At 40.9% G+C, this 24,847-nt stretch overlaps 2 protein-coding genes across 5 annotated transcripts in view; both read right to left on the minus strand.

Moving 5' to 3' along the window:
* The window catches only part of DEF6 (DEF6 guanine nucleotide exchange factor), a 50,338-nt gene extending 27,891 nt beyond the window's left edge, over positions 1-22,447 (minus strand). Inside the window, exons 1-3 of the mRNA XM_074236472.1 lie at positions 20,589-22,447; positions 9,996-10,136; positions 9,207-9,392 (exon numbers count right to left, since the gene is read on the minus strand). Coding sequence (XP_074092573.1) covers positions 9,207-9,392; positions 9,996-10,136; positions 20,589-20,879 — 618 coding nt within the window. The 5' untranslated portion in view covers positions 20,880-22,447. The remainder of the gene's footprint in view (positions 1-9,206; positions 9,393-9,995; positions 10,137-20,588) is intronic.
* An 89-nt stretch (positions 22,448-22,536) lies between these two features.
* ZNF76 (zinc finger protein 76) overlaps positions 22,537-24,847 on the minus strand; it is a 31,361-nt gene continuing 29,050 nt past the window's right edge. For all 4 annotated transcript variants that reach the window (XM_074236476.1, XM_074236474.1, XM_074236475.1 and 1 more), the window contains 2 exons: positions 24,413-24,526; positions 22,537-23,415 (listed from right to left, as the gene is read on the minus strand). In XM_074236476.1, coding sequence (XP_074092577.1) covers positions 23,311-23,415; positions 24,413-24,526 — 219 coding nt within the window. In that variant the 3' untranslated portion in view covers positions 22,537-23,310. The remainder of the gene's footprint in view (positions 23,416-24,412; positions 24,527-24,847) is intronic.

A 24,847-nucleotide genomic window follows, 5' to 3' on the forward strand; every position in this document is an offset into this window, starting at 1 on the left:
TGAAGCCTCAAAAGCCATCTAGGCCATACCTCCCCCCCCCTTTTTTTTTTACAGATGATCTCAGTTTGTTTGCCCTATATTACATATCTAGGAAGTGCCTATGGCAGAGTGCGAGAAATTCTCTAGATTTCAAGTTTAACACTCTTATTCACTAGAAACTGCTTAATATACTCGTATTTTCTATTTTTAAAATTAAATTTTATTTTCATAAAGCTCTATCCCTCTCTCCTACCTTCTCCCCATTTTCCATTGAAGAAGAAAGAAAACCTGTTACAGAAAAATAAAATCTTTTACAAATTATATGCACTTGGGCTCCTTCTCCTCTTTTATCAGGATATAGCCTGTATTTTCCAAGGAACCAGATGACCACCCCCAATTCACTCTTCTGTCCCTCTTCCTGCTTCTGTGGGTACTTGTTCAGTGGGGCCATTCCCCTGGAATGCTCTTATTTGTCTTTACTACTCTCATCTCCATTGGCTAAAATAAGATACCACTAAAATCCTATAAAAGTCACTTCCTCCACAAAAGCTATCTTGATCCTCTTAGTCAGAAGTGAATGTTCCCCTTTTTAAGCTTCTATAACACTTGATTAATAGCTGACCATAGAATTTTTTGAGTTTTACTAAAAAAAAGAATTTCCTTAGTGGAATCAGAGGAGCAGTAACTTGCCCACCTGGATACCCAGTTAAAATATGTTGGGGTCTGTTTCAACTCAGATCTCCTGCCACCACATCGGCATGCCTATCCTACTCTCCTATGCATATAAAAATATCCAAATTTGCAGCATATTTCTTTGTAGAACTCTGACTTCCTCATAGATAACTTAATGTCTAATTTACTTTTGTATTTTTTTTAACTAAAGTTATTTATTTATTTTGAATTTCACAATTTTCCCCTAATTTCACTTCCCTCCCCCCCATATCTTTGTATTTCTTAAGATGCTTTGCATATAGTAGATGAAAAGAAATGTTGATTTGGATTGAACTAAAGTCTAACTTTTTAATCAGGTATTGAGAGGAAGGGGAAAATTTAAAAATTTTAAAAAGGTAGAGAGAGAGATAGACAGGGGAGGTTAGTACTTCTTTGTCATCCTATATAAATCAGGGAATGATTTCTTAGATAAGAGATTCTTTGCTTGAACTAGTGATTCTTTTTTTTTTTAGATTTTTTTAAGGCAATGGGGTTAAGTAGTTTGCCCAAGGCCACACGGCTAGGTATTTATTAAGTGTCTGAGGTTGGATTTGAACCCAGGTACTCCTGACTCCAAGGTCGGTGCTCTATCCACTGTACCACCTAGCCACCCCAAACTAGTGATTCTTGAGAAGAGCAAGGACCTATTTTATCCCAGCAGGACACTGTATGAGAATCCAATTTCTTTAACTAAGATTGATAATTTTTCAACTAGGGCTCCTCTGTCTGTCCTTATTCTAAGTGTGGTTTATAATAAACATTATTATTGTTGGTTTAGATTGATCTGTGGTTTAACTGGTACAGTGAACAGAGTGGGGGGGAACCTATCTTACCATTGTGGATAGGTCCCTATGGGGTAATTGAGAGTCTTAGAACATTGCCCAGGGACTTGAGAAGTCAAGTGACTTCTCCAGGGTCACACAGACAGTATAAGTGTATATATATATATATATATATATATATATATATGTGTGTGTGTGTGTGTGTGTGTGTGTGTGTAGGTGGGTATATGTATGTGTAGGTATATACATATGCATGTGTATGTATATAATACATTATAAATAATCACAAGCAGGAATTGAACCCAGGTCTTTCTGACTCCACGGTCACTCTCTATCCATTTCAGAAGTAGCCTCTTATCACCTCATGCCTGGTCTGTTGCTATGGACTTTTGCTTGGTATCCTTGTCTCAAGCCTCTCCCCATTCTGGTCCTTCTTTCATTCAGTCATCAAATTAATCCATATTCTGCTCCTAGATAATAAATTCTAATGATTACCTATTTACCTTCAGGATTAAATGTATAATCATCTAGCAGTACATATTATAAAAGTTCTAGACCTGGAATCAGAAAGATCTGAATTTGAATTTAATCTCTGACACTTGATAGCGATGAGACTCTGGACAAGTCACTTAACCTTTGTCTACCTGCTTCTTTAATCTATAAAATGGGGATAACAATAGCATCTACCTCCCAGGGGTGTAATGAGGATCAAATGAGATATTTGTAAAGTATTTTTGCAAACCTTAAAGTAGTATATAATGCTATTGTTATTGTTATTATTATTATTATTATTATCATTATTATTAGCAGCTGGATGCTACAAAGAATAGAGTGCCCAACTTGGAGTCAGGAAGATCTGAGTTCAATCCTGTCTCGAATACTCAGTAGCAACATGATTCTAGGCAAGTCTTTGTTGTTGTTTGGTGGTTTTTATCATGTCTAATTCTTCATGACCTCATTTAGGGTTTCCTTGGCAACAATACTGGAATGGTTTGCCATCTCCTTCTCCAGTTCATTTTACTGATGAGGAAACTGAGGCAAAAAGGGTTAAGAGACTTGCCCAGAGTCAGACAGCTAAGAAGTGTCTGAAGCCAGATTTGACTCAAGTAGATGAGTCTTCAGGATTCTAGGCCTGGCATTCTATCCACTGTACCAACTAGCTGCTTCTGGGCAAGTCACTTAACCCCTATTTGTCTCAGTTCCTCATATGTTAAATGTGTATACACTGGAGAAGGAAATGACAGAACATTCTAGTAACTTTGCCAAGAAGGCCTCCTGTCTACAGGGAGTCTTATATAGTTGAACACAATTGAATAAGAAAAACATTATTAGTATTTCTGACAAAGGACTCATTTCCAAAATATACAGAGAACTGAGTAAAATTTTTTTTAAGCCATTCCCCAACTGACAAATGGTCAAAGGATATACAGAGGCAATTTACAAATGAGGCAATCAAAGTGATATAGTCATATGAAAAACTGCTCTAAATCACTACTTATTAGAGAAATGCAAATTAAAGCATCTCTGAAGTATCACTTCACACCTCTCAGACTCACCAATATGACCAGAAAGGATAATGATGAATATTGGAAAGGATGTGGGAAACCTGGGACACTAATGCATTGTTGGTGGACCTGTGAACTCATCCAATCTTTCTGGAGAGTAATTTAGGGCAGGAAAAATGTGCATAGCCTTTGAAATAGCAATAACACTAAGAAGTCTGTACCCTGAAGGGATCATGAAAAAGGGTAAAAACATCATTTGTACAAAAATATTCATAGCAGCCCTGTTTGTGATGGCAAAGCATTAGAAACTAAGTGAATGTCCTTCAATTGGAGAATGGCTTAACAAACTGTGTTATATGTATGGTTTTTTCCTTCTATTTGGATTTGTATCTTCTTTCATAACATGATTAAAATGGATCTATGTTTAGCATAATTACACATGTAGAGCCTATATTGGATTGCTTTCTGTCAGGGGGATGATAAAGGGAGGGGAGGAAGGAAGAAAACTGTAAAACTCAAACTCTTACAAAGGAAATTATTGCATTGTTGCATGTTGTTGGAAAAACAATGAAATAGAAATTTTTTTTGGAAAAATGAAAAAAAGAAAAAAGTGCTAGATGGAGAGCCAGAAGAGACCAGGGATATGCAGGCAGGGAAGGCAGAGGAAGCAGAACCTCCCCTGTTACCACAAAAAAGTAAAAAAATAATATGATAAAATAAAATAAATATTAATACTTGCTCACTGAGCTATTATATTTAATTTCTGTATGATCACAGTCATTTTCATAGATAAAACCAGCTGAATTTGTGTATTTTTAGATCAAATATAGAGAAATACATGAGGTGAGGCAGCAGCAAGCTGTACCTCACCTCAAGAGTGCAAAGCCTCACAGACTGGATTGGGTGTGTACAATAAGCTATTTCTCTTATGTCACCAGGGTAATATTTGTGGACTCCTTTATTATGTATCTCATTTTTCATAATCTCAATGATGCATTTCATGTATGTATGTGTATAAGATATTCAGCATTTGTGATCTTAATTCTAACCACCTGATAAACAACCAGGTGAAGTGGTCAGTATATCTGCCTCACTGAAGTGTGTGTGTGTGTGTGTGTGTGTGTGTGTGTGTGTGTGTGTGGGCTACCTCTATTAGGCTCATACAGTGCAAATCCCATATCTCCTTAGTCACCCCACTGCACATCACTGGGAGAGACATGAGATTAAATCTCACTTTTTTGGTGGGGGGAGTTTGCAAGGTAATAGGGTTTAAGTGACTTGCCCAAGGTCTCACAGCTAGGTAATTATTAAGTATCGAATTTGAACTCAGGATATCTTGACTCCAGGGTTGATGCTTTATCCACTGCACTACCTAGCTGCCCCTAAATCTCACTTCTGACACTTATTAGCTGTGGGAAGTTACCCTAGATTGCCCATCTGTAAATTGGAGGTAAGATTATCTATGGTTCTTTTCTCGGAGGGTTGTTGTGAAGGTCAAATTAAATGATGTATAGGGCATCTCTATTGAACCCGTGGTGGGATTCAGCCGGTTCACACCAGTTCAGCAGAATCAAATGACACATGTAGTCAGGGTTATCTCTAAGGTGGGCACTTTGGGCAGCCACCCAATGTGGAAATCACAATTTTACATTCCTTTTTTTTTTTAAAGGTTTTTGCAAGGCAAATGGGGTTAAGTGGCTTGCCCAAGGCCACACAGCTAGGTAATTATTAAATGTCTGAAGCCGGATTTGAACTCAGGTACTCCTGACTCCAGGGCCAGTGCTCTATCCACTGCACCACCTAGCTGCCCCAATTTTACATTCCTTACTCTTTTTTTTTTAACATTCACATGTGCAACAGCATTTTCTAAGCATCCTGTGGGGAAAAAAATTTACAGAACTATGCTTGTAATAATTTATTTATTCATTTCTTAAAACTCATTATACCTTTGATGAAATGCTACATATGAATTCCCTCATTTTTGTTACATCAGTAAACAAACATATAACATAAAGAGAAAGAATGTCTGTCAAACAATCAAGGGGTGACAAGTTGTCATTTGTTTCCGCTGTGTTCTGCCCAAAAATTCCCCTGAGATGTTATAAGTGCGCTGGTGTTCCCTGAACAATGAAACCAATAGGAAGCTAGGACACAATGATTCAGTAGAAATATAGATTTCAAGGGTTATTTTATCACCATTTTGGAAGCCATGGAAGAAGAAGAAAAAAGACCTAGAATAGAGAGAATGAGTTTTGGTTCTGCATATGTTCCTATATTGGCTGCTGTGTACCTCTTTTATTGTTCATGTTTGAGTATTAAATACATGAAATAGTAAACTACCTCCAGGTATATCTTTTTATATACTTAAAATGGTCAGTAGGGCAGAGAACCAATTGTTAATTTATTTGAATCCTACCATGGGATAGAACCCTAGAATCAGGAGGACTTCAGTTCAAATCTGCCCTCATACACTTACTAACTGTGTGACCTTGGCAAATCACTTAACCCTGATGTCCGAGTTTCCTAATCTGTAAAAAGAACTAGGAAATGGCAAACCACTTCAGTATCTTTGCCAAGAAAAACCCTAAAGAGTCGGACATGACTAAACAACAACAAAAAGGAAACAAATCCATCCCAGGCCCAGATTCCCTGGTGAAACTTCCTGATTATCCATAGGAATAAAAAGATTTTGCCATATTAAGTCGGGTCCTCTTTGAACTGGTGATTTATGAAGATCACTTGAGTCAGTGCCCTTCATCATATTCTGCTCATGTGACTAGATAATTTTTTTTCTAGATAGAGATGAAGGGAGACTCTTTTGAGAAATTAAGTGCCATCATTTCCTTATTGTATATCCTTGCTGTGTTAGGGCAAAGCAAATATTTTTTTAATAACTGTTTGACGACTTTTGAGTATTATATTTTGTCCTAGCATTGAACCTAAACTAAAAGAAAACTGGCATTAGAACTGCCTCCATCATCAGCCCTACCACACATTCATAATCCCTTTAACTTACTCTCACCTTTTTCATCTTTTTTTGTAATTTCAAATCAACATTTTTGTGTTATGGTCCTCTTTCCAGTAAGTATTCCATTCTTTCTTCTTCTTTTTGTTTTTTTAGGATTTTTTTTACAAGGCAGTGGGGTTAAGTGGCTTGCCCAAGGCCACACAGCTAGGTTATTATTAAATGTCTGAGGCCGGATTTGAACTCAGGTACTCCTGACTCTAGGGCCAGTGCTCTATCCACTGCGCCACCTAGCCACCTCTATTTCTTATTATTCTTCATGTTCTCTTCTACTTTCAAATTTTTCTGCATAATCTAAAAAGCTGTTTGATGAAATGAAAGATAAAGGATTCTAGAGAATACTGATTCCAAAAGGAGTCTGAGGATTCAAATCTGGGGGTTAACTACTTCCCTACCTTTATGATCTTGGGCAAGTCATTTAACTCACCTCTCAGTTTTTAACTAACTCTCAGTTTTTTCTTAATTCTAAATCCCCTGATCTATATTCCTAGAACTGAATAAAAATATTCACAGTTGCATTATTGGAAAGGTAAGAAAGGGACAGGTGGTGAAGGGCTTTAAATGGTAGAAATTTATATTCCATCCTGGAAATAATAGGACAGCTAGGTGGCACAGTGAGTAGAACACCAGACCTGGAGTCAGGAAGATCTGAATTGAAATTTGACCTCAGACACTTTCTGTAGTGTGACCTTGGACAAGTCACTGATTCCTGCTTGCCTCAGTTTCCTCATGTTAAAATGAGCTAGAGAAGAATGCAAACCACCACACTATTATGTTTGCTAAGAAATCTCCAAATGAAATCACAAAAACTTGCCTTGAAATGCCTTGAACTTGCCCGAAATGACTGAACAACAGAAGTAATAGGAAACCACTGTAGTTGATTTGGATAAGGAAATGATATGGTTAGTACTGTGTAAATCATTTGAATAATCGAGTGAAGGATGGACTAAAATGTATTTACAAACAAACCAATTTGGGGCAACTCACATTTTCAACAATTAAAGAATGGATTGATAAAGGCTGGCATATTAACAAAATGAAATAATATTGCTTTATAAAAAATGAACAAATATGAAAAAAACAAAGACACATAGAAGAAAGACATATGAAAGGATGTGGATCAAAGAAACAGGAATTAGAAAACATACATATAGATAGACTATATATAAAAGATGACCATCAAGAAAGGACTGTTGAGGCCAAATTTTACAGATGAGAAAAATACAGAGAAAATTAACTCTCTGTGCCTTATTTTCCTCATCTGTAAAGAGAAGGGACCATTAGATGGTTTCTGAGGTCCCTTCCAGATCTAAAACTATGATCTAATCCTGTACCCAGTGAACTTTCAGTTTGATAATATTTTCTTACATATTCTTATATACACATGCATATTATAATATGATTTGTCCAAAATATAATTCTTTTAGAGCTTACAGTTTTATTGGAGACTATATTCCTGATTTTATTTGAAACTATATGGTGCCCTGGAAATGTGAATTAAATTGTTTCAATTGTTATTAAATTTATAAGGAAAATAAAGAAATGCCCCAGGCCAAAAGCAATCATATTGTCTAAAAGGCATGATCTGACTGGTCCAGCATAGGCCTCCCAGTCTCCAAATACCTCCCCTCCCAACCTGCCTGGGCACCAAATGCCTGAAATTCCAATTACTACCATTCATCTCTTTGGGGGAAGGGCCCTTCCAGGTAACCTCTTTTAAAATTCAAATACTGGGGCCAAGGTTAACCCTTTAATAACAATAATAATGGACATTTAGGCTTGTAAAAACACTAACATATGTTATCTCCTTTGAACTTACCTCAGTAAGGTATTATTATCCTCATTTTACAGATATGGAAACTAGTTTAGTGACTTTCCTAGATCATATTGCTCCTATGTGACAGAGGTGAAATGCAGCCCAAGTCTTTCCTAATTTTAAGTCCAGAACTCTCAATTATGTCACCTTGTGATTTGGACTTTAGAAGCAAGGAAGGAGAGAAACAAGCATTTATTAAGAATCTCTTTACAAAAACCTAAAAAAAAAAAAAAAAAAGAAAATTAAGGGGCAGCTAGGTGGTGTAGTGGATAAAGCACCGGCCTTGGAGTCAGGGGTACCTGGGTTCAAATCTGGTCTCAGACACTTAATAATTACCTAGCTATGTGGCCTTGGGCAAGCCACTTAACCCCATTGCCTTACAAAAACCTAAAAAAAAAATCTACTATTGCTTTGTGCTTTACAGATATTCTCCTTTGATCTTCTCAATAATCCTGGAAAATAGGTTCTGTCATTCCCATTTTACAGTTGAGGAAACCAAGGCAGGCAGAAGTCAAGTGACTTGCCCAGGATTACACAAATAGTGGCTGTCTGAGGTGAGACTTGAACTTGGGTCTCCCAATCCCTGTGCCACCTTCAGAATTCATATAAACATACAGATCAGGTCTATTTGAAGATAGCTAAGGACTGAGGATCAAAAAAGGGATGATTTTGGAGCTTTGGTAGGTCTTCATCTCTAGCTTCTAGCTCAAGGATCACTTCCTGATTGAGCGACATCTCCACCTGTTAGTGCTTTTTCTTCCCTCTCAAAAAAAGGAAAGGGGGAAAAATTGCCTCATATTTTATTGAATTTTGTTTAATATATGTGGTAGAATAGAGAACTGGGCTGAAAATCAGGATGGGGTTTCTACCTCTCACATTCTGGCTGTGTGATCTGGGCAAGCCACTTGACCCCTCATTATCCTAAGCAACTCTTTTTTTGTTCTCCTCCAAGACTTTAAATTGAGGAGAAAGTACCTACTTGCTTTGATAGATAGACCATGTCTTCATTGGGGAGTTTCCCTGTATCACCAAAATCACTGGTCCAGACTTTATCCCTTATGTACATGATATCTCCTCCACAGAATGTAAGTTCTTTGAAGGAAGAGTCTTTCATTTTTGTCTTTTTGATTTCAGCACTGAGTCTGTAGTGGGCACTTAAGAAATGTTTGTTGATTGATTATTTTTAGAAGGCAAGCCTTCAAGGTAGTTTTAAGTGGCCAATAGCTAGGGGGAGCCACTGATCTTCTGGGAGTAGGGAAGGGGTGGGTCTCAGGATGGGGAAAGGATGGCCAAAGAAAAAGTGAAGAGCTCTCTGTACTCTTAGGGATCAATCCTCCTTGGGCCTGTCTGCCACCTATTGACTATTCCCCAAGTTCCTGTCCCCTTACCTCATCAGGTACCATGACGAGAGGATACTTGTCCTCAGACAGGAAGTTGAAGAGGCACCAGAGTCGGAAAGCATCCTGATTGGACAATGTGCTATTCCCGTTTCGGTTGGGCTGATAATTCTTCTTGGCTGTCAGAGTCCAGCATAACTCATCAAAATGCTCCTTGACAAAAGCCCCCTCTACCACCTAGGAGCAGAGCCAAAATGTCAGCCTATTTTCAGGATGGGGGGCTTACTAGTCTCAGTTTGATTTACCCTGCCAAGTCCTTACAGTATCAGAGTTCTAGGTTTGGAGACACCTGAGCTGATTTGAAGTCAGCCTGGTTGGTTCCAAACCTAATGCCATCCCAGCTAAAGGAGGGAGAAGACAAAATTCAGGGGAATTTGGGAGTAGAAGGGAAGCAGAGGAAGGAAGCAGACTAAAAGGATGTGGATAAAGCTGGGTAGGGAGAAGAGGTAACTGGAGTCAAATTGGTGAAGGTGGATATGTAGAAGTTAAGATAGACAAGTAGGTTTTGGGGTAGATGTAAGACATGGATATCAGTAGTGAGGAAAGTAAGAAATGGCAGTTTGGCAGCCAAAGTAACTGGGAATGGGTTGAAGGAAGATTGAAGGATAGAAATGTCAAGGGAATTGGCAGGTGGGAAGTAGGAGAGTAAAAATGGATTTACAAGGGCAATGGGGTGGGATCAGTGAGGAATAAAGATAGAGGGAGTGGGCAATTAGGTATAGAGAGGTTCAAAGATGGTGGGTGTAAATGTAAGAATGGGAACCACAGCTTGGCTCTCACCTTGTCCAGGATGTACTTGTTGAGATAGGGCATGTAGCCCTGGCTGGAGACTGGGCCATCATCATCATCCCGAAAGTGTTCCTCCAGGGCCACAGGATCATGGGGGATGTGCAGCACTGTGTACAAGTTGTGGGACAAGACCTGGGGAAATGGTCATTGTTTTAATCCTCAAGTCCCCAAACAAGATTGCTGTTCCATCCCACTGTCCACAAGACAGTCCTTGCCAAGCATGGGAAAGGTCCTTCTTAGACAAAGACTACCAATGTTCCAGAGCCACTTGGATGAGAGCACCTTTTATGCTTAAGAAGATCATAGATTCCTAGGATGACAGGTGGAAGGGACCTAAATGGGGTCTCAAAACCTACAGTGGACCAGAACCCCAAAACTTAGCCTGGATTCCAACACTCATTGTTTCTCCAACAATGTTTCCATTCCCAGGTGTGTCTTCACCTAAAATTCTGCCTGTGGAGGCTATCAGGTTGATGCAACTTCAAAAACACTTAAAGATGAGTATAGGAATGATCAAAAGAGTAGGCATTGGGGATGGCCCTATGAGAACAAACCAAAAGAGGCATTTTGATGCAGTGGGAAAAGCAATGGTCAGAGAACCTGAAAACACTAGAGAGATAGTCCAGGCATGGTCATTATGTGACCTTAGGTAATGACATCCTCTCTACCATCCTGCCATTGTATGACTTTAGGCAAGTCAAGTCATTTCCCCTTTGGGGCCACTGCTATTGTGTGACCTTGGACAAATCACCTCCCCTCTCTCATCTAGTCATTGTGTGACTTTGGGCAAGTCACTTCCTTTTCAATTTCCCCATATGAAGAATGAAGTAAATGAGCTCTGTGATCTCCCATCTGCAGGAAGCCTATTTTTGATTAAAGTACATTTTGTGCCTCCCACTTAACATAAAAGTAGGGTAAAGGAAAGGGTTGTAATTTGTGCTTTCATAGATACAGAGAACTCTTGGGAGAGATGGGAGGGAACCGTATCCATATGGCCAAGGATTCCCAACAGCATCTACACCTTCAACAAAAGTCCTGTTTCCCATCAAATCAGGTCATGGAGTGAAATCATTCTGGGAAAGGCAGTAAGAATGATGTTTTTGCACAATATTCTCCTCACTTATTTTCAACATAATGTTCAAATTATGACACAATTCATTTGATGTCATGGTTAAATGATATCAGTTATGTTGGTTCTTCAATTATGAAGGACACCACCAATAAACAAAACAAAACAACTCAGTCTAAAAAAGGATAGAAGCCTTCACCTTCTCTCCATATCATGGTCTCAGAGTGAGAGGTTAAATGATTTTCCCCAAGGTCATACAGGCTGTTTATATCAAAAGAACCCAAGTTTTCTTAGCTTTTAGAGGCCAGCTCTAGGACTAGGCAGCAGTGTAATAACTTGCCCTTCTTAGCATATTGTTCTGTTAAATTATTTTTCAGATATCTCATGTTTGTACATGTGCTCTAAGTGACTTAACCACTCTGAGCATCTGTTTCATCATCTATATAAAAGGAAGGAATTTGGAGCAGATGTTCTCAAAGCTCTCCTCCAGCTGGCTGGGAGACCCTGGGCAAGTCATTTAATCTTTCTTGTCTTAGTTTCCTCCCCTGTAAATTGAAGAGGATGCACAAGACATCATCTAGGGTTTCATCCAACTCTAAAGAGATGTCCTATGACATTATATGTTGTATGTTTTTAAAATCCTGAGAACAGAACAGATCAAAGTTTATAAAATCATAATGGGAATGGGCAGGAGAAACACTGGCTCATTTGACAAACCCTGGCCCTACTAGAACAAGGGGGCCCCTTGAAACTCAAGAAGCAAAAATTTCTGGTAAATAAGAGTAAGTACTGCTTCTGTACTCTAAGTCAGGACATTGGCAGACTTTCAGAGCCAACAGCCAAAGTTTCATTTATCCAAGGCCATGCAAGTGGGTACAGGGAGGCGTGACTAGGTGCTTTCCAGAGCAATGTATCCCCAAGCTCTGACCTCCCCCCCAGTAATAATAACTGATCCTTAAGTAGTCTCTTAAGATTTTTGAAGAATCTTTCCTTACCTTATTTGAATCTCTCAATCACTCTGTGAGGTAGGGGCTAAAATTACCATTTACTCAGATAAGCTGAATAATTTGCCCAGAGTCAGTCTTAGAGGTAGCTTTAAACCCAGGTCTTTGAGACTCTGAATCAGGGGTTCTTAACCTGTTTGTGTGTTATGGAACCCTTTTGGCAATCTTGTAAAGTCTATGGGTCCATTCTCAGAATAATTTCTTTTTTAAAAATATTTAAAAATATTTTTAAAATAACATTTATTTTAAAATATTTTAAAAATAAAAATTTCCTTCATAATGGAAGGAAATACTAAATTTCAGTTTATTGTTGTTATTCAGTTATGTCTGATTCTTCATGATCCTATTTTGAGTTTTCTTAGCAAAAATACTGGCGTGGTCTGCCATTTCCTTCTCTAGATCATTTTACAGATAAGGAAACTGAGGCAAACAGGAAAAAAGTAACTTGCAGGTCTAGCCCTGTATCTACTATACCAACTAGCTGGCCAAAATTTCAATTAAAGGTTAATGAAAATTGAGATGTGAATTTTTTTCTTATCTAAACTCATGGATCCCCCCCTTCCATTCTATCCATGGGGATAAAATAGTACCTGTGGAGCCCATGTGAAGAGCCCTTGATTGAAGTTCAGTGCTCTTTATACACTATGCTGCAGACAAAAGGAAATGGGCAGTGCCAAGGGATGGATACCTCCCTCTTCTACATGGTCAACTTGGTTTTGCTCAATAGCCTTGACACAATGGCATCATGACCTCTAATATGACATCTAATATGGTAGCATCATCTCCAACACTTGATCTAATACTTCAAGTGTTAGAATGGATTAGGTCAAGAAAGATTCCAGAAAATCCATGAATGATATGTACAGAACAGATCACTAACAGGTGTTTGGGAACTATCCCTGTGAATGTGTTGTTAGGGAGCATACAGACCATATAGTCTTCTACCTTTTGCCCTGACTATACTGATAGAGGAACAGAACTTACCAAAAGTGGACAATCCCATGAAGACTGGCTTCCCCAGCCCAATTCATGGGACAAAAGTACAAATAAAGCAAGTGAGGAATCCATGCATTAGTGATATAGATTTGAATATATGCATAGATACATGTACAGAAATATATGAATATACACATACATATACATATTTACATACACACATTTTGTTTTTTAGTCCAGACCTGTAAATGTAAGGAAATCTCTCCACTAATACTGACTGGCAACTCTCCTCAAACTTAAAACTTGGAGAGTTACTTGGGGAGACTGGAAGGACAGTGAGCCAATCTGCCTTATTTTTAGTGCTTTTTCCTGTTTATGGGCAGCTAGATGGTGTAGTGAATAGGAATCAGGGAAACTCCTCTTCCTGAGCTAAAATCTAGCTTCAGACACTCTGGGCAGGTTACTTAATCCTGTTTGCCTCAGTTTCCTCATTTGTCAAATGAGCTGGAGAAGGGAATGGCAAACCACTCTAGTATAGTTGCCAAGAAAACTCCGAATAAGGTCACAAAGAGAAAGACACGACTGAACAACTTACATATACTTATTTTCTTTCAAAACCTGGCTAAACGATCAACTAAAAACAAAACAACGCCCCCCTCTTTCTCCAGAAAACCTTTTCTAATTAACCTCAAAGAAATGATTGTGCCTCCCTTCTTCACACAAAGGTCGCCTTGTATTAACTCTCCTCATTCTGTATGAGCCTGCCTCAGGTTTGTGCATTCCTTCAGGAAAAGGCTCCTGCTATCTTCTTTCTCTGAGCATGAAGTTCAGAGCACAGTGGGACATCACAAATGAACAGAGATCTTCATGTATCACCTAAAGCCTCTCTGCTGTCAATGTAAGCCTCTCCTTGCTCCATTCCTTTAGCTGGGTGACTGAAGTTAAGGCACATTCCCTTCTCTCAGAAATGGTCTCCTCATTGATTAAATGAAGAAGAATTATAGAGGGAGAGATTCTAACATGTTTTGTGTTATAGACTCCTTTGGAAATATGGTGAAGTCCTCAGAATGTTTTTTAAATGCACAAAATAAAATTCACAGGACAATAAGGACACCAATTATGTGGAAACACAGCTACAAATATATTTCTAATGAGTTTTGGTCTTTTTTTGTTAAGTCCATGGCTTCCTCCTAGCAACTAGAAGATCTCTAACTAATGTCCCTTGTTCCTCTTCATGCTCTTGACTCTTTTACTATCCATGTATGGGCAGTTCCTCAGTCCCCACCTTACTTTAATCACACTAGTCATCTCCTCTGAGCCCAATTTAACAACCAGTTTCTTCATTTCTCTTTCTTGCTACTGCCCTTCCCCGGCAGGGCCCACGCAAGTCCAAGGCTGGGGGAAGGGCTGGAACTCATCGATTCCAGGGCTATGGCTATCAGTGTGGACCTGAATATCCTTGTGGGGTATTAGGACGATGAGAAAGGGAGGGCTTCAGGAAGCCAGGGCCTCAGAGTCTGTCCCCAGACAGAGAGGTTGGCAAACCTCAGAGAGCTATGGCTTCCTGAAGAGGGTGTGCTCTGGCTAGCGCAGCTGGGGTCAGGAAAGGGGTGTGGTCACCTTGGAGTGTGGTAGCCAGGACCTAGGGATCCCAAGCATGGTGAGCAATGCAGAGCCAACGTAAGATATCAGAGAACCCCAAGTTGGGTTATATTTTTCCTCTAGCCTCCCCAGAGAAATATGGAATAGAATCATAACCCATTAGAGCTGGAAGGGGAATCTTAGAAGTCATCTATTCCCATAGTTTTGTGGGGGAGAAAACTGAAACACTGAAGAACTTTAGAAAAGTGACTTGCCTAGGGTCTCACACAGTCCATGAGGGAAGGAGTCAGGACTATTTCAGGTCAGAGTTTTCCCCATATACATATACGTATATATCCATATATATATATATATATATATATATATATATATATATATATATATAATATAACCCCTCCATTGGTTTAGGGGTTGGTCACTGTGTTATTCCACCCTCAAGTAGGGTGGAGGCGATGTTGGCTATTAAATCAGGATAAGCACCAAGGCTGCTACTGGTCACCACAGCTGGTTTGGCACATTATGTTAAAAGATGTCAAACAACAGGGAGACTGAACCAGATCAGAATGCAATTGGGAAACATTTCATGAAATAAAAACACAACAGAAAACAGATAGTTTCTATGTGACTTTCTAAGTCAAAATGTGGGGTGCAGGAATCCTTATGGTCCCTTTTCTGGTTGAGTTTGACACCACTGCCATACAAAACTTTATAAGGGAGAAAGCATTGTTTGTTTATATAGCACTTGCTGACACAGGACAGAGGACTGGATCTGGAATCAAAAAGACTCATCTTTCTGAGTTCCAATCCAGTCTCAGAAACTTAACTAAGCTGTGTGTCCCTGGTCAAGTCACTTAACCCTGTTTGCTTCAGTTTCCTCATCTGGAAAATAAGCTAGAGAAGGAAAAGGCAAACCATGCCAATATCTTTGCCATGAAAACCCCAAATGAGGTCACAACTAAACAACTACTACATTTTGAACCCTGTGCTTATAACTGAGGTTACAAATAAAAAATGAACAAGTCCCTGCCTTCAAGGAGCTTACATCCAACCAGGAAAGCTAATATGAACTTAGGTAGAATATTATATAAAAATGCATACAAAATACTTTTGTTGATAGATGGCATTGGGAGCTGGGGTAAGGAAGGACACAGAACCATGACAGGCTTCATATAGATGGTGTTTGAGTGGAAATTTGAAAGAACAAGAGATTCTAAGAAATGGAAGTGTGGAGGAAGTGAATCGTGTGCATGGGGAATAGTCAGCAAGGGAGTCATAGAGATGGGAGATGGAGTGCCAGTGGAAGACAGAAAAAAGCCAGTTTGAATTGTAGAGTCTACAGAAGACATGGGATGAAAAATGAGGCTGGAGAAGTCTTACAAGACCAGGTTTAAATGCCAAACAGAAGAGTTTATATTGGATCCTAAAGGTAAGAAGGGAATGCTAAGAGTTTACTGAGGAAAATGACTAATGTCATCAGACCCATACTCAGGGAAAGGGCACCAACTAGGAAACAAGGAAACCTCAGTGACCATCAGATTTTTGATCTCACCCTCTGAAGGAACTGCTTTGTATGAGAGGAGTCAAGCTCTCTCATTTCAGGGATATTTGACTTGACTATGCATATTTGTTACAAATAATTTGTTTTCCTTTTTTTCCCTTTTTCTTTTTCTCAATTCCATGGGAGGGAGAGAAAACAAATTTTTGTCAATTGAAAAAAGTTAATTTTTAAAATTCTTAAGGTTTTACCCTTTCTTTCTCTCTGGATGGCACTGAAGGAGAAGGAAGTATTTGTTTCCCCCAAGCAGAAGGCCTTGAAGGTCAAGAAGGAAGTGTTTGAAGGGTGTACATAAGAATAAAACTCAATATCCCTTACCCTTTGGAGTCTCAAGACACTTTGGCTTTGCAGATAACCCATGAACCCTTGGAAATGCCCCCTTAGCTTTCAGTAGGGTATTTGGGATTCAGTAGGCACTTGATAAATATTTATTTATCGACTAGATCATCAGTTTAACCAGTTTTGAACAACAGAACTGTGGTATTTATTATGGACACCAAGGTTAACAAATATCAGATGAAGTAGCCTGTGACATTAATGTCCTATCATTGTCAATGCACTGTTCTGGCTTGATGGAATTAAGAAGGTCTATGTCTAAATATAACAATAAGGTTGTCTACTTTTAAAAACAAATAAAAAACTAAAAAAATACTTTATAGCTCCCAGTTGTTATGAAGTCACAAATATCAAGCTTTAACCATGCTACTACAGTTCAAGACCCTTTCTCCTAGTTCTGTTCTTACTGTAAATGGACAAAGATATTTTCTACTCTGTAAATAACCTTTCAAAGAGCAAAAGAATTATTTGGTGCCTTTCTTTTTTTCTAGGTTAAATAATTCCTGACTATTTTGCCTTTCCTAAAAAAAAAACATTTTCCTTCTTTCCTCTCATGATCTCTCCTTTTGTTTTTTTAGGACCAGTCAAGAGCATTTGAGGCAACGTCAGTCAGCTTGTTTCCCCCAAAGACAGACTGAGGACACCGGAAAGTCCATTCTCCCTCAAAGCACCAATGTTAGGAAGTAAGGAGAGGGAAAGGTGGAGAAAGAGAAAGGCAAGGAGGAATTCATTCTCCATTTTGGCCATCTGGTTTTGGCATTATTTATCTCTATTAATCTCTCTTCTTAACTTCTTCCTCTGTCTTCTGACCACTTCTCTATTGCTCTTTTGCCCCTTCTGGCCTCTATGACCAGATCATTACTTCCTCCCATTCCAGTTCCCTTGTCACCACTGAAGAGACTTCCTAGGACTTTTCTTGGTCCTCTTCTTCCCCTGCATATCCTGTAATGTTGACCATCAACTGCTCCACTTTCCCTGGAGTTCTTCATTATTGTGAATCCCAGGGAATTTAATTTAAAGTCAGAGAATACCTACTAGGACTAACCCCATCATTTTGTAGTAAACTCTACCAGTGTCTTTTGTGTGACTAAAGTATTATAATATTATAGTGTTGGAAGAGAACTTAAGGGACATTTAATCCAACCCTCTCATTTTATAGATGAGGAAATTGAGACCCAGGAAAATGGAATGACTTGCTCAAGGTCACAATTGATGCTCAGCTTGATTCTCATTCAAAATAAGATGTAGCTGCAAAGAATCACAGGCTACTATTAGACTCCCATCATCATAAAAGCACATAAACCAAATAACCTAATCTCCTAGTACACCCTTTCCTGGAGGAATGCACTGTCCCTAAACACTTCAGACACTGGGTCTGGATTGGGTAGGCCTCTCTGGATGAACATATAGCTAGAATAGTAAAGCCATAAATCAGGTTGGAGCCCCTACATAAAGGGGGCACAGAAAACATGGAGTTTTGAAAAACTGGATGCCCTGGTGAAGGAGGATAAATCACTGGTACCTGGAATGAGGAAAACTAAAGGAGTGAGGAAAGATAAAAGTTTTAGATTAAGTAAAGGAATTGGGGGACACTGAATAACAGAGAAATTTTTGGAGGGGGTTAGTATTCAGCCAATGGAATCAAAACTATACTTTTCTGCAGCAAAAGGGATTCAAGAATAAAAGGGAAAAAAACCTGTGAATATTCTAACACATTCAGGATGGCCATGGAATCTCCTTCTTTAGATGTCTGTTACCCTTAAACTTATGTCTAAGGGGATTAATTGCCCTAGTTATGAGGCAGTGGTAGATAGAGGGTAGGTTTAGGAGACCCCTTTCCAGATCCTCCACTAAAAGTAGGGTCTCAGGGGACGGCTAGGTGGTACAGTGGATAGAGCGCTGGCCCTGGAGTCAGGAGTACCTGAGTTTAAATCCGGTCTCAGACACTTAATAATTACCTAGCTGTGTGGCCTTGGGCAAGCCACTTAACCCCATTGCCTTGGGTGGGGGGGAGTAGGGCCTCAGGACTTTGACATTCCACTATGATGGGTTGTTTTTAATTGTTGTTTCATCATTTTTAGTCATTTCCAACTCTTCATGTCCCCTTTTGGGCTTTCTTAGCAAAGAAATTGGAGTGGTTTGCATTTTCTTCTCTGGCTCATTTTACAGATGAGAAAATTGTAGTAATCCAGATTAAGAGACTTGTCCAAGGCCACTTAGTAAGTCTCTGAGGCTGGATTTGAACACAGATCTTCCTGACTCCAGGCAGGGTACTCTAGGAGGGCAGGGGGTTGTCTTGCCCTTCTTGTATCCCTAGTGTTTAGCCACGTCCAGCACATAGTTTATTGATCAACTGAGGGTGAACTGAGGCCCTGTCAGAGGCACCTTACAATCCTGAAGTCAGATTTTCAGGATAGCATTACCTGAGGTAGGAGGTGCAGGAGGGAATGGGACTGGAGTAGTTTTGGAGTTTTGGTAGAGCTCTTCCTGGGATGGGGTGGGGTGAAGATGTGGGGTCTAGCCCAGTCACCTGAGGAAAGCTTAGAGAAGACAGAACAGTCTGGGAAACAGGCTGACTTGCTCTGACTTGCAGTGACTGATCAAACTGCCAGGAATTAGTCCTGGGTATCCTTTTGAGGGATGGGTGGAGTAGTGAGAGTTCCAAAGCCTCCAACACTTTCCTTGTAAATTGGCCCAGGAATCCAGGGAGGCAGAAGTTGGGTGGGACTAGGCTCATTCATCCCTGGGGCTTCATTTTTCTCATCAATAAAATGAGGGGGTTAGATTAGGGGGATTGAGGTTCCTTCCCATTCTAGGTCCATAATCCTATGATCCTTTTATCTCTTTACCTCAGAGAACTCCTATCCCCAGGGTCAAATACAAATTCCTCTGTTTGGCAATTAAAACCCTTCACATTTTGGTTCCCACCTATTTCTTTTTCAGGCTTATTAAATGTTAAAGTATTATATGGTTCAAATAAATAGACTTCCTTACAGATTCTAAATGACCATTTCCCATCTCCATCCCTCTACATGAGAAATGTATTTTCTCTTCTTCTTAAAATTCCTGGAGTTTCCTCCAACTTGAGAGCAGTAATCCATGAGGTTCTCTAGCTGATTTCTCCAACTGCTAGTGTCTCCTACCCCTGGAGCGGACTTTTATACACTTATATGCTAGTTTATTAGATGGAATAAGGGAATTGAAGCTGGGGATTATTTCCTTTTTGGCACCTAGCCCAGTTGCGATGTTCGAGAAACCTGCCTCTCAGATGCCTTGGGTTTCCAGGATCAACAGGTTGGGTTCGTCAAGGCAGGGCAGATGTGTCTCTCTTAGCCCAACTTGTTGCAGACTTGAGGACAAAAGGAAGGAGAGGCTGCAGCTTACAATTACTTAGATAGCAGCTTTTTGTTGAGCAATTGCCTTTGGAGGCAACCCCTGCTTACCCCTTCTACCTACCCCCCCCACCTCAAGCAATAATTCTTCAGCCTCCATGTCTGGCCAGGAGGGCCAGGCAGGGCTCCAGTGGAGGAAAGAAGGTGTAGTGGGATGGGGAGAGCTTTTCTCCTGTGTCCTGGGTGGGAGTGGACCGACTCTGCCTCTACATGGACTGGGGGCAGGGGAGATGCAGCCCCCAGGCCCTGAGAGGAAGTGACTGAAGAGCTTTCTAACTGTCTCCTTTCAAAGCCGCCAGAGGAAATGGGGCAGGAAGATGCTGGCTACACGTCCCAGCATGAACGGGGAGGGTGAGGGCTTGGGGGGCCATGTGCGCTCAGAGTCTGAGTTAGGAACTTCCAGCCTTCTGAAGCTCCACAGTCTCCCTCCCTTCATACCCTACTAGTCTCTAGCCCTTTGCTGGGGGTTTGTGGGAGCTATCCCATGCTTAGCAGGAGTTCCTACCAGGATATTGGATCGATCCCTTCAGTCCTCTGGTAAGCCTCTGGGTACCTCCACTGCCAGGCTGGCGCTCTCCTGGGGCAGTGCAGGAGCAAGCACAGCCAGAGGTAGGGGCCACCAAAAAACACCCCTGCCCTAGCCTCATCCCTCCCTCCCTCCTCAGACCCCTTGGGTAGCCTCTGCCTCACCTTGAGCTGGGACTTGGAGACCTTGCCGCTCTTCTCCACATCCAGGGCTGTGAAGGCATACCAGATGGATTTGAGCAGTTCCTTACGGAGGGCCATGGCCGAGAAGCCTGGGACCCGGAGGCTGCTCTGACACCCAGGAGATCCGGTTTCAGGAAATGCAAACGGCTTTGGAGACCGCAGAGGGGCCATACTACAGAGCACTAGCTCCACCTGTCTGCTCTGAACTACTCTAGGTTCCTCCTTGAAGGGGAGAGGGGGTGGGTATCCAAGATGAATAGGAACTGGCCTCATATATTTGTCAGGTCACTGAAAGCACAGATCTCACCAAGGACCCCCTTGGCTAAAGAACTGGTGGGGGGGTCCTAAGATCATTCTGATGACTTGATGCTCTTTAGTTCTTGGAGACTTCTTGGTGATGGATGGAGTGGAAGATGCTTATCCCCGGGTTACATTGGTAACAGCGCCACCGCTGTAGAATTCTCACATCAAGTAGAGGCAAAATTTCTTATTATAAAATGACTGAAACACTTTCCCTACTCCCTCTGCCGCCAGTGTGCTTCTTCAGAGAATTTAGGACATGATTCTGCTCAAACTTTGAAAGATCTTTACTCAGAAGGCCCTCCCTGACCCATATGAGAATCCAACTTCAGGGAAATCATTTTCCAGAGAGGAATCAGGGGCACTGATCCCCAGATTCTTTTAAGAAGCTGAACTAAGGGGGCAGCTAGGTGGCATAGTGGATAAAGCACAGGCCTTGGAGTCAGGAGTACCTGGGTTCAAATCTGGTCTCAGACACTTAATAATTACCTAGCTGTGTGGCCTTGGGCAAGCCACTTAACCCCATTTGCCTTGCAAAAACCTAAAAAAAAAAAAAAAAAAGAAGCTGAACTAAGGCAATTTACAGATGAGGAAATTAAAGGGATCCATAGTCATATGAAAAATTGCTCTAAATCATTACTTATTAGAGAAATGCAAATTAAAGCATCTCTGAGATAGCACTTCACACTTCTCAGACTGGCCAATATGACCAGAAAGGACAATGATCAGTGTTGGAAGGGATGCAACAAATCTGGGGCACTAATACATTGTTGGTGGAGCTGTGAACTCATCCAACTTTCTGGAGAGCAATTTGGAATTAGGCCCAAAAGGCAATAAAAATGTGCATACCCTTTGATCCAGCAATACCACTACTGGGTCTATACCCCAAAGAGATCATGAAAAAAGGATAAAAACATCACTTGTACAAAAGAAGCTGAACTAAGGGCCTGCTCTCCAAGTGCAAAGTTCAATTTGTTTAGTGATTTTCTGTGGAGGAACAGTGCTGTTCCCATCCCTACAGTATTCTCCTTGGGCATTTCTCATCACACAAACAAACCTGGGGAAGTATGAATTGAAAGCATGGTTATCACCAATTTATAAATGAATAAAGAAACTCAGCTTCAGGAAAGATTGAGTAATTTGTACTTCACCCAGCTGATGAGAACTCTGACCTAGGTGTTCATATCTGATAGTCAATCCAGTACTACCTCTGTGACATCATGTAAAAGGCTTGTCCATGGCCAAAGAGCAATGCCAGCTAGATCCAGGTCATGCTGAACAATGGGAAGTCTCACAAGGAATTCTCTTAGTAGAGAGATGAACATGGGGCTGAAAGTCTCCTGGAATTTGAAAGTTTATAGGTGGCAAAGGAAGCCTGGCATACTTGAGAAGAGCACAGAGATTAAGAAGATGGGACCCTCTTGGACCCCCTCTGCCTAGCCAGTATGACCCCACACTACAAAAGGCCAAATTCTTTTGTAACAATTTGTTTCCTGACCCACACCCGAGCCCCAGTATATTCTAGTCATAGCTAGAGAAACACAGGGCTCCCTTGGCTCCATGTGAGGGTTCAGAATTACTGAGGTCAGTGTTGGTTCTTATCACAAAGGGAGAGTGACCAACTCATATGGAAATTTGAGACCTTTATTAAATAAGCATCCACCCATTCGCCACCAACACCCTTAGCAGAAAAAAAATTATAAAAATGGAATTAAAAAACAAAAACCACACACACACACACAATTCCCAAACCCAGCAATCCAAGTGCAGGGACCACTCTTTGCTCCAACCACAGTGTAAGTGACTGAGGGTGAGCTGAAGGATGTTGCTTCTTTTCTCCTGTCTGCCATAGGCCCTTCAGGAAATAATTGCCATTTGTCTTGACATCTTGGCCCTCCCTTTCTGCCATAGTTATTGCTGTATGTGGCTAGATGGGCTCTAGAATATCCCGGTGGAGCCAGGTGCTCCCCTCTCCCCTGCCTCAGCTGGGGCCTCCCACATAGTGGGGAGCAACTACCAAGGGCAGAAGGCCAGCCCCCAAGGCATCCTTGGTCTCTCCTCACTGTCCTAAGGAAAGGAGTAAGGGCAATAGGGTGTTCTCAAGAGCAAGAGGAGCACCCAGACAGGCTTCAGTGGGAGCCCCAGGGCAGTCTGGTGACCTAATGGGTCTTTTTCACCTTCTCAGGATGTCTAGAACTCCCCCATTTTGGCTGCCACCCTTATTGATGGCAAAACCATTCCTTCCCCCAGCTATGCTTCTCTCAACGCTGCTTTCTCTGGCTCAGCGACCTCTCCGTGGCCACCTTCTGTGGTTCATCCACAGGCTGGACGCTTGGAGACAGTGATGCCTTTACCACACGGCATCTTCTTTGCCACTGTGTGGGACCCAGCTCGCTCTAGGGTCTCAACAGCCACTTTCTGCTATAGATGTCTCCAGGGTCACGGCCCCCTGCTGCATGGCAGCAGTAGCCATACTGATGGCCTCCTCCAAAGTCTGCTGCTCCTCAAGCTACAATGGAGGAGAGGAAGAGAAAGAGAATGAGACTCATTGTAGGCAAGAAGCAAGTATTTTGTATCCTCCACTTACCCTGACACTAGCTGTACCTCAACTACTCAACTGCTTGCTATTTGGTTGATACATAGGAAAATAAACATGGTCAAGGAGACTGGAGGAGTAAGGGGCCTGAGTCATCTCCTAGGGGAAAAGGAGTCAAAATCATAGCAACACAGAACTTTTGAGTTAAATAGGTTCTTAAAGATGCTAATATGTCTCTCTCTTTCTCCTCTTACAGATGAGATTACATACTGAAAACTCACAAAGTAAACATTTCCAAGACAACTACTCCATCTTAGTTAAGTTAGATTAGTTGGCCTTTTGAAGTTTCTTCTAACTCTGTGATGTCATGAATTTGTAATTCAGTACATTACTGGCAGACTAAGGTCACCTGATTTTGCCCAGTGTCTTTCCTACCAATACCATAGCACATTACCACTCAGAGTGAGGAGAAGCTGCAGGGAACAGGATGCAACTGTGGCCTAGTAAAGAGCACACTGAGTTTGGAGTCAAAGAACCTGGACTGTGGTCCTGGTACTTCTGATACTGGACCTTATTAAAAAAAAAGTCTCTATTCTGATGCTCAGTCACTGCACTTGTAAAATGGGAAGAATAAAATGTGCATTAGCCATCTCCCAGAGCTTTCTGGAAGTATGTAAAGTTCTTTATAAAACCTTAAATTATTATTATGACAGAGTACATCCAACTACCTTATCCTAAAGGGGCATAGAAAAGATACAAAGAATGATGCTGAATAACTATAGGAAGAACTGGACAGAATATCTCTTGTGCTCTATTCTCAGCCAGGATACTTTAAAATTCTACTGTGTTCTCAGAGAAGTCCCAGAATCAATTCCCTTGATATAGGGTCTTTCTAAAAATCCATTTCCAATTTCTTTTTTCTCTGGACTCCTGTAATAAATAGCCTGCTCCTGTTCCTGCTTCCACATACCTGCACTGCAATGTGAGTACCATTGGCAGTGGCCAACAGTGCCACTTGCTGGTGATGAAGGGATGCTACAGCTGAATCTTCAGTCACCATGGCTCCGGAGGTTATGATGGTAACCTGAAACACAGAAAAGTGTTGTGTATTGTTGTTGTGTTGTTTCCCCTCTCCCAGCATATTTTCAGGTATCCTGGAATAAAAATCTTCTAGAAAGACCAAGGAAAGAAGAAAAGACTATTACCATTTAGAAGCTTACTAGCCTGAAGTTCAGGGCTAAGTAAGGCTGGTCTTTCTCCAGGCCCATAGGTTTCAGATCACAGAATTTCAGAACAATAAAGAACCTTGGACTTTCTCTAGTTCCCTTCCCACAGCCACATTTTATAAAGTACAAAAATGAAGCCCAGATAGGAAAAGCTCCACAGAAGGAGATGGGACTAATGT

This window comes from Macrotis lagotis, chromosome 5, assembly GCF_037893015.1.
Source record: "Macrotis lagotis isolate mMagLag1 chromosome 5, bilby.v1.9.chrom.fasta, whole genome shotgun sequence".
In the NCBI taxonomy this organism is placed as follows: domain Eukaryota; kingdom Metazoa; phylum Chordata; class Mammalia; order Peramelemorphia; family Peramelidae; genus Macrotis; species Macrotis lagotis.